Here is a 10239-nt window from a genome sequence, read left to right as displayed (position 1 = left end):
GCCTACTGTAGAGGAGGTCTGGTGGCGGGCCTCCTGGAGCCTGTGATCTCTCCGTCTCATTCGGACAGAGGTGTTTCTGTGGCCCAGGCAGCAGCAGAATTGCTCACCTCCGTGTGAACAGCTCAATCATGGACACCAGGACTGTTGGAGGCCACCCACAGGCAGCTCTCAAACTCACTGCACTGTACATCCACAACAAGTGTGGTAACGTCTTTACTATGAAAAGCATCCAGCAAGCACGCACATCCAAGGGATCTGAACTATGGGTGCTGGGCCAAAACTATAGTAATAACTATATTACATTACATTTAGCAGACACTTCTTGACCAAAGTGACTTACATATGTCAGCTATATTACAAGGGATCACATTGTCCCCGGAGCAACTTGGGGTTAAGTGCCTTGCTCAAGGTGGAAGCCGGGTATTGAACCGACAACTTTCAGGCTATTGCACGCTAGCCCAGCTCCTTAACCACTACACTACCACCTCCCACAGATTACATAGTGGAGCGATTGGCGTGCAGACTTTATTTATAGTTAAAACGTCATTACTGTGGCTAGCGGATTTCAATGCTTTCAATGCTCGCAGTTGTGCAATCTCACTGATGAGGTGATATTTTAATAATATTTCAAAACGAATGTCTACCTCAAAAGGGTACTGACTGTGAGTGCAAGGGGTTATAGTGGTTTATGAAAATGATACCTAGATAGGTGTCCTCTAAAAGCATCAAGCTAAGGCTTTTACATAATGCATCTGACCCAACTAATCACACACACACACACACACACACACACACACACACAAAAGCTACGCAATTCATGTCAGAGTTGCATACAATATTTGAAGCTGGGTTTTCATCTCCCAGAGGTGAGGGGGCTGAGCCAAATATCAGAGTTCCTAGCGCCCCCTAGCTATGAAAGGGGAATTGCTGTACTCATCTCTGTACAAAATGGAACCCTTTTCACTCTGCTCTACCACTAAAACTGGCTTCAATCAATACTGTGTTTTATTGTTTTAAATTGTGGGGAAAATGCCTCCACAATGTTTCCAGAACAAAGAATAAGCTGGTAAAGCTTTGTTAAATACACTGGAAACAAATCTGGAGAAAATCAGTTAGTGACTACCAAAAGCCAACCTTTGTGGAACTATTCATTTGAAGCCTATGGATAGGGACGTAATTATAGTTACTAGTGAACTGACTCAGAGCAGTTGACATGGTTCCAATCCCCAAAACAAGATGCACCGTCACCATCAGTGCTTTATCAAAATGGCATTCCTTGAAGTAAAAGTATTTCATAGCTAAAAGCACTGTTTGATCTCATTTTTGCACTACACATCTGCTACAATTATAAAACCCCTTAAGTACTAATCCTTTTTCCTAAATTTTGCAAGAATTAAACAATGAAATTGTAACTTCTTGAGTTCAAAACGCTGAGCTTCTCATATCAAGTGCTGAGAGTGGGGCATCTGAAAGTATCAACAAAGGCTTCTTTTCTTGTCCTCCCACAGTGACTTAGCTGTTGTTGAAAACCAGACATTGAGCTGAAAATGTAATGTGCTCTTCATTTCATCACCATTTCTGAACAGAACTCTTTCAGGCTTGGTCCATGTGTCTTTAGAAGTCACTATTGGTGTGATGCATCTCCACGGCTGGAGCTTTAATTAAGCAAGCTGTAGGAATTCACATTATCTGTCTGAAGGTTTGGCCAGATTGAACATACATAACAGGAACCTACATCTGATTGGATACTGAATAAGACACATCAATAAGTAGATATATTTATGCTCTTTTTCATCAAGGACAATGTCAGAGCCAAGTTAAACAGCGAATACTCAGCAAGTCTGCTTGTTAAAAATGGGATTTACTATAATTACATGACAGATATTCTCTCTGTGGGTCTCTCTCTTCCGCTCACTCTCTTCTCCACATCTCAATTATCTCGTGCAACATTTCATAGATTAACTTCCTGTATGTCACGAACAAAAAAGGGAATGGTGTTATGTATTAATTTCCTCAGCTGAGCCACAGGAAGCCTTTTGCCACAGTTGGTCAAGATCATAGTGGGGAATCAACAGTGTACAGGAAGCCAAATTTAATTATTCCGACTTCCACAATCCAATCCACATACTGTGAGTCATGGACAGACACTGCTCTGCATGTCGACAGCTCATAAATCTCTCGCAGGCCACGAGCTGGCAGTCCACATAAATCTCTGCCATTAGTTCAATTCATCTTGTGCCCAATTTTCCAAGACAAACTAGATGACCGGCCGGGCCAGTTCACAGTTCGTCTGATCATCTGACCACACATCTGTGGCCTTTGTCATTCAGAAGCATGTTTTCATGTACATTATATCTTATCAGGAAGCACCTGAATCTTTGGCCCTTTTAATGATATGTTATAAAAATCTCCTCTTCCTAGGATGATAAACAAATGAAAACAATTCAATGCATCATGAACATAACATGCGTTGTCAGTATTGGGCCCCTGTTCACCTGGATAGTATAAACTGCTTACACAAACACGTGCGATCCTAAGACACTGCGCTATAGTTAATTTGGGGACAAACAAAAACAAAGTCAACATTTTGTTGAGCATTACGCTAAAATACTCCAATTCATTTATTTTTTTTAAATTAACTAACTGCATTGGTTTTGAGCGTTTCAATTGGAAACCCTCTAGGAACAGGTTATAATGGTCTGTAGGAGGGATGGTAGCACGGAGTCAAATCTGCCTGTAACACCTCCAGCACAGCACAGCATGAGGCATATGATCCCGACCAGCATTCAGAGCCTCGGCTTCATCTAACTAAGGGCCAATTATCGACTAGTTCTGCTACTTCACAATCTCCCACTATTTATTTGAACTGCAAGCCTCTCTTGGTCAGAACCTTTCACTTACACACTGATGCTTCGACAAAAATGCTTTCACTGCACTGGACAGATGGATCGTTCCAACCTTTCATCTGAATTGCGCGCTAACCACACAAAAGGACTCATGTATTCCATACCGTAAGGTGCGCTCATGTTCGTCTATATGCAGCTGAGTGAAAAAAAGGTTTGCTCTGAATTGTTGAGTATGACAAATGATCTGTCGGTGGGGGGAGGGGGGTCTAACACTGGCTGATATTCAGCTGTGAGGTGCTCCCCATCACCAGAGTATCAAAGGAGGCCTCTTCCAGACACTCAGACAGTCTTATAACACAACCACAAAACCCCCTGAAGCTTTTGCCACTTTACAGAGGACGCCCCAACAACACACACACACACACACACACACACACATACCCACACCCACACACACACATTCCCCTACAGAAACAATCCAATCATTTCACAGGGAGCACCTGTGGGATTTCACAGCCAGCAAACAATGGCTTTGACTGAAAAAAACAGGGCTGCCTGGAATGCCAGTTAAAAAACCTGGGACTGGGTATTATCAGAGATGACACTGTCTTGTGTCCACAAACAGGGCTGCGCCACAACCAAGAGGGGGGTCGGGGGCAGCCCAGCGGCACAGAACAAATGGCAGCAGCGCTACACAATGGAGGCCGGCTCTTCCCATGTGGTCCCAGGTTAAATGAGGCAAGTTTGAGGCATCACATGGTTCCGTTGAGGATTACTGGATTATGCAAGTTACCGTTTGGTGCGCTCACGGAAAAAAGGGAAGTCATCATAGCGGAGGAATGTGATTTCTGCAAAGAGTTACAGTCACAATGAGTTATGATCCTCAACCCAGTACCGAGGCAGATCCCAATTCAAAACAGAGACTGCCTTTTATTGCCCTTCAAATCGAAACATCAAGGGCTCTAAAATAACTGCCATCACCAGAGAGATCTGCCATACACAAACCATTGCAGTTATCTGTTACTGATGTTTAGTCAGCCGCAAAGCATTTTCTTTGACAGTCTGATAATCACAATCTAACATTGCTGTATGTGTCTGAATAGAAGCATCCAGGATCTAGTGACTGGAGCGTTTCAAGTAAAGTCTTCCATTTTGTGAACTTCTGCTGACAAACTACTTTTATTTGCAGGCTTCCAATCCTGCTCTTTTTGCAGCTTTGTGGCCTGTAGTGTTGAAGCGCAAAGCTTTCTCCCAGTCTGAACAAAGGAACCAAAGGATCATGTTGCCTTCAGAAGTGTTCCCAGGATGATTCCTAACCGTGGTATTCTTGAAGACGGGCATCTTTCAACTTCTCAAGCTTCACAGAAGCTTGCTATGTGCCTCTTTGTAAGAAGTAGGTGTATGTGACACAGTTACATGAATCTCTCACCTCGATGATTAAAACCTCCAAACAGCAGCTTGTGTATGCAAATAAGCTGGCAAATGCAACATCATATTGCCTTCAGGCATAATGTGCTGTTTTCAAAGTGAAAGTGTAGGCTACTGCAGATGTAGGCCCACTGAAATGTAAAAATCTTTGCACTTTCTGAAGTTATGCAGGTCTCAAGTTCACCATTACCAACCAACCAAAACAAAACAACCTTGGAGCCAAACAATGATCATGGTGATTCGAAGGCTGCAGCTGGCTACATTTTAATACACACACAAAAAACAACCAAGCAAGAACTTCAGCCAACAGAACAGAAAGCAAAATAAGGTTCTTACTTTGAGTATTCTTCGTTGTCCCTGTCACATCGGCCATCTTTATGTTTCTCCCAGTCTTTCCCATGCTTGCAGGTAGTCAATAAAATGATATCATCTCCATTGTGAATGTGGTAGAGAGCGTTTCTGGTCTCAGAGCCAATACCAGTGAGATACCTCTTCCCTTTAAAAACAAGCAAATATTTCCTCGATGGTGGAACATTATTGAGTGTCAAATAACCCTTGTCCCCTCCTTTCTGGGCATGGTCTTTTGAAAAAAGCGGAATGGACACATCAAAGTGTGGCCTGAAATTATCCATATCAATGCTGGCCTTGGCTAACATCGCCTGGCCAATATCAAAGCCCAGCTCCTCTGTGTAGTCAGGCCAGGTGCCAGAGTACAGGTTGAAAATGAGATGGTTCCTTCCTTCGTTCCACAAAGGAAGGCTCTGGATTTTAGCCTTGACGTTGTGGACATACTGAGCCGAGAGCTGGTCCCTATCCAGTGTATCGATGCTCAGCACAAACAGGCATGCCTCCTGCGGATCCGTGGTGTAGAACCGGGAGTCCTCGATGGCCGTCAGGATCTTCTGGTAGCTCTCGGAGATCTTCTCGCCATTGGCGGGCGGGTACAGGTACACCTTGAAGCCCCTCTCGCAGCGGGCGAAGTCGAAGCAGGTGTCCATGCGGCAGCGGCGGCTCTTGTAGATGTTGTTGCGGATCTCCCGTCGCTCCCGCGGGGAGGAGTGCTGGTGGATGACCACGGGGCTGCGGTCCTCCTCCTGCTCCACCCCATCCAGGTAGGTGCCCAGCGAGTGGCCCCACTCCGCCCAGCGCTGCCTGGGCAGTCTGGAACCCCCACCGTGGGCACCGTGGGCCGCCGCGTACAGCTGCTGGTGGCTCGGCTGGTGAAACTCCCCGATCTGCAGTCCCCACAAGTAGGCAAGCAGAAGAAGACAGGCCCCCAGAGACACCAGCAGGTACCTCTTCTTGGCCTGCATGTGTGCAAGAGGGGCTGGCGGTGGTGGTGAGGGGGAAGAAGGTAGGAGAAGCAGGAAGGAAGGGGAGCTGGGTCCTCTTCTAGCCCACTGCACAAGCACTCATACCAGGAGGCGCATGCTTTCAGATAAGGGCTCCCTGGACGCACAAAGGCAACTGCAGAGGGAAAACACACACACACACACACACACACACACAGCTCTTAAGAACGTCGGTGTCCAGTTTTATATAAGACATTTGACAGTAAATGGAATTCATAAATTAGTCATGAATACTCTTAATAACAAAATGTTCATTAGTATGTACAGTCAATACTTATTTAAAGTGCACACTAGCAAGGAAGTGTAAAATAGAAATAACAGAATAATGTAGGTTTTTTTCTATGCTAATAATGTAGGTTTTTTCTATGCTAATTCATTTTCTATGCAAATGTTTGTGTGAATCAGGGGTAACACTCCTTTATATATAACAGCCCCATCGTGAACCGGATGGAATATGACATTGAATATGAGGGGTTGTTAGTAACATTAATTATTCATCCTGTAGCACTTGTATGTCTACTGCTTGCATTACTGATCTGTAAACCATTACTGGGGTTCAGCTGCCCTCAGGCTACTGTACCTTTCCTGAAACACCTGTGGGAGCATCCGTCGGTGAATGATGACGTTTGAGGAGACTCCAAAGAAAATGAACTAGATCCATATGACAGGTTGAACTAATTCTTCTTCCGAAATCTGGAATTCATTTTACCTTGTCAGAGTAGCAGTACAGTCGGTAAGCATAAAAGTTACTTTTCTGTTGATCAAGTGTTACTGTTTTACTGCCGTATGCTTGTACTCCATTGCACAGGCTTGTCATCCACTTTCAGTGATAACTATTTGTCTTTTGATGACAGCACTTGATTGACATGACATTCATCTGCGCGAAAGAAACCAGAATGTTGCCGTTCCATACCACATCCAGTTGAATACTTTGAACTGTCTGCAGTGCTTGCACTACCTCCGATGTCGTTGAGATGATGTCCAAGAGCTTTATCCAAAATACCGCCTTCTTGATCAGGAATGCATCAAATGGCCACGTCGTTCCGAAAGACAAACATTTCCATTCTCCTTGCCACACACCATGTGTTGTCATCTGTTTGTGCGTCCATGTTCATGAAACTTTCAGACATGTTACGTTATCCACGAAACAGTTCGCTGTCGTTATGACACGTGAACACTGAATATCTTGACAACGTTATATTTCACATTTATTGTAACAACAGGCATACCTAGACGTAACATTAGATGTGTGTGCAATCAGTTCCGTGCACTGTGGCTCGAGTGTTTTTGGCACTGTCACTTCATTACCGCGAAATCTGAGATCGTCTCCATTACTGAGAGCTCGGGCGCTTCTAAGAGAGCGGTCTGTAAGGCGCATATATGCATATTCATCATAACATATTAGAGAATAAATTCCTGATCTATATCTTAATACTGCGAAACTGTTCTTGTAGTGCCACGGTGGCATAAACCCCTAAACGCGTTTGGCGTGTTCCTCATGGTCCCACTTGTTCGCCTGCATCCATTAGGTACTTGAGGGGAAAGTTAACGGTGTTGATGTCACCTGAGCGACACCCGTCTCCAGCCTTTCAGTCCTATCCATGATCAACCAGCAAGTCCGCTTGACATGCCCATACATGCAAGAAAATGCAAGGACCTTAAAGAACGCCTGTTGATGTTTAATCCAGGTAGACCAGGCTATGTTCCTTTACAGTCCGACTGTTCTGAATACGGGTCCAGATGAGTTTGTGAATCCGCGCAGCATCCCTCTTTACTTCCATTCAGAGCCAGAGCACCATGCGATGAAACCTCCCACAACTGCGCCTCCACTCCCCGTTATTGGTAGAGGATGCTCATTGAGCGATGGTAATGGGTGAAGGGCGCGTCGATCATTTAGGGAGGCGTAGGCTGCATCGAACACTTGGGTTAGAAAGCCTGCGGCCACAAGTTAACAGGGGACACTGACCACGTCTTCTTTGAACTGGTGACAGTATCACAGACATGTGTTTAGCTATGTATGCAGAGGGATGAGCCTCTTGGATCATTTTTTAAAAATCCAATGTGAGTTATGCATACATACTTACAACTTAGTATACTCACAAATTTTAAAGCACGCATACATAAAACAACGAAAACTAACGTTTTGATGCCTCCTGCCCGGTAGGCTACGTGGTTTGCTTCTGATAATAATAACAACAGAACAGCCATGTTTGTCACCACTGCAGCTGCTTACAGGACCTTGCCTACCTGATGAAAAGTCTTAAAATGTCATTTGAAAAACAGCTGTCAGAAGGTTCATAAAGGGTACACTCCTAGGGCAACGGATTGTTCCACTGGCAGAAGAAAGGGCGACAATTAAGTAGCCTGCAATTAGGCCTACGGGGTTGTCTTGACGGGAAAACCCAATCTCCTATTCGACATGCTGTCGTAAATGCTTAAATGTTATTGTCTATTTGTTTGTTTCAAGAAGTCAACTTACTTTTTTGCATAGATCATATGTAAGAAATAGGTTTGCAAGGGTTCACGTCCTTATTTCATCAGCAATATACTTTAAGCTACGAGTTCTAATTGTTTATATCTCGGTACTTCTCACTTTTGTAATGAACATAAATATTTGCATGAATGTTTGGTTTAGCTGTCCCCTCTATCGCGTGATAAAGGATGCCACCTTGTGGCCCCGAATATAACAGACAGACAAATCCAAGAAACGTGTCAGGTGGAAACCTTTTTTTCCCATACTTGTCAATGCATTTTTACATAGCCTATGGGACAATACATGTTACAAATAGATAACACAAATAACAGACTGAGATGTGTGTGTGTGTGTGTGTATCTGTGTGTATCTCTGTGTGTGTGTGTACGTGTGTGTGTGTGTGTGTGTGTGTGTGTGTGTGTGTGTGTGTGTGTGTGTGTGTGTGTGTGTGTGTGTACTGTATGAGAGAGAGAGAGAGAGAGAGAGAGACTGTGCTCATGCACATGCCTGCATGCATGTATGGTTGTGTGTGCAGTAAAATTATTTATAGATACGATAGTGCAGGTTGAAGATTGTGTCTTCCTCGGGGCATTTATTCAAACAGCTTTTGACCCTGGTAGTATTTTAACTCCATATCCCAGTCATATATCTGACAACAGCCAAGAACGGAGGACAGGATCTAGTCCATGGGGGCTCACTTCCTGTAAACAACCAAATCAAATGAGAAAGACAGAGACTGAGAGACAGAGAGAAGAGATGCCTTGTAAGATACACAATAAATGTTGTCAATTGTCATGCATTCAACATGTCTTCCTGGGTCCACGTGTGAGAACACGGATGATCATTTTGTAGGGTACGTGGCCACAGGCTTTTGGAATGTATATGCGCAGCAAAGAGGCCATGCGTGGTACAGATGATCATAGCACTTTGTGTTTAAAGTATTTGTGAACCCAGTCACACCTCTTCGCTTTAGCGGTCATGCAAAAGAAGTGAATACTTCAGTTCACTGTGAAATGTAACCATTTTTAGCCCAGGATCACATCATTGGCGAAATGTAAATGGACACGGGCAGCTGACCAGCTATCACACTGTAATTGAGAGGCAAGAGTGTGTGTGTGTGTGTGGCTGGCTGTGTGAATATGTACTGTGAAATGTTATGTGTGTTGAAGTGAAAATCTCATTTTCACCTCACATTCCTCTCTCCTCTGGCTTCATTAGGCTCATCATGCCTGCTCAGCTGCGATGCGCTGAGGTGACTGTGTCTGTCTCTGCGGATCGGCAAGTGTGTGTGTGTGTGTGTGTGTGTGTATGTGTTTGTTCTTGTGTTTGTTCTTTTGTGCGAATGTGTGTGCTGTGTGTACATGTGTGTGAGAAGGACAGATGGAGTGATTGAGAGAGAGAGAGCGAGACTGAGAACTCACAACTCACAACTCAGTTAACTCAAGCATTTTAAAAAATAGCCAGAAAATAGCCATAGCATTGGCAGCATCAGTATGGACAGATATCCCACTTTACAAAGTTGTGGTTTTACATGAATTACTCCCCCACCTGTCTATACCAGAATCATAGTGTTATTCACCACAATGTACATTAGAGGACCGAGCAAGTGGTGCCAAGGTTTCAAACATCTCCTTTATTTGAGCTCAGCAGCAGGGTCTGTGGAAGAGCGCGTGTTGTTTGAAAGGAACTACTCAGTCTCTTGTTTATGATGCTCTTAGCGCCGCAACACTTTTGGGGAAAGTGGTCCCAGTACAGCTATTCACCCACAGCTGTTGACTGTCTAAGTGCCAGACTGGCCCCTCTCTCTCTCAGAGTATGTGTGTGTGTGTGTGTGTGTGTGGGTGTGTGTGTGTGTGTGGGGGTGTGTGTGTGTGTCTGTGTCTGTATCTGCGCGCTCCTCATAACAAATACTGTATGATACTGTATGAACAAATATAATGTGCCAAGCAGATATGTGTAGGGCAGCTTAAAGGTGTTCTAAGCGATGATCAAGTCAGTGATCCAACTGTCATGTATGAAGTAGATCAAGGGGTTGTCCCGAGGGGTGGAGCTACATTTAAGTTTGGAAACATTGGTGAGTCCTTTTATTAATGTAATTCCAATATAAAGTAGACTTAAAGGTTGTATCAGCAATTTCAGG

General features: G+C 44.2%; 1 protein-coding gene across 1 annotated transcript in view; it reads right to left on the bottom strand.

Moving 5' to 3' along the window:
* Positions 1–7393, bottom strand: part of LOC125299611 (exostosin-1) — a 249295-nt gene extending 241902 nt beyond the window's left edge. The window contains exons 1-2 of the mRNA XM_048250942.1: positions 6207–7393; positions 4611–5741 (exon numbers count right to left, since the gene is read on the bottom strand). Of these exons, the coding sequence (XP_048106899.1) occupies positions 4611–5587 (977 nt within the window). The 5' untranslated portion in view covers positions 5588–5741; positions 6207–7393. The remainder of the gene's footprint in view (positions 1–4610; positions 5742–6206) is intronic.
* Between the last annotated feature and the right edge of the window lie 2846 nt (positions 7394–10239).

Source organism: Alosa alosa, chromosome 8 (genome assembly GCF_017589495.1).
Source record: "Alosa alosa isolate M-15738 ecotype Scorff River chromosome 8, AALO_Geno_1.1, whole genome shotgun sequence".
NCBI lineage: Eukaryota > Metazoa > Chordata > Actinopteri > Clupeiformes > Clupeidae > Alosa > Alosa alosa.
The sequence above is the reverse complement of the archived record's forward strand: the minus strand, read 5'-3'. Positions and strand labels throughout refer to the sequence as shown.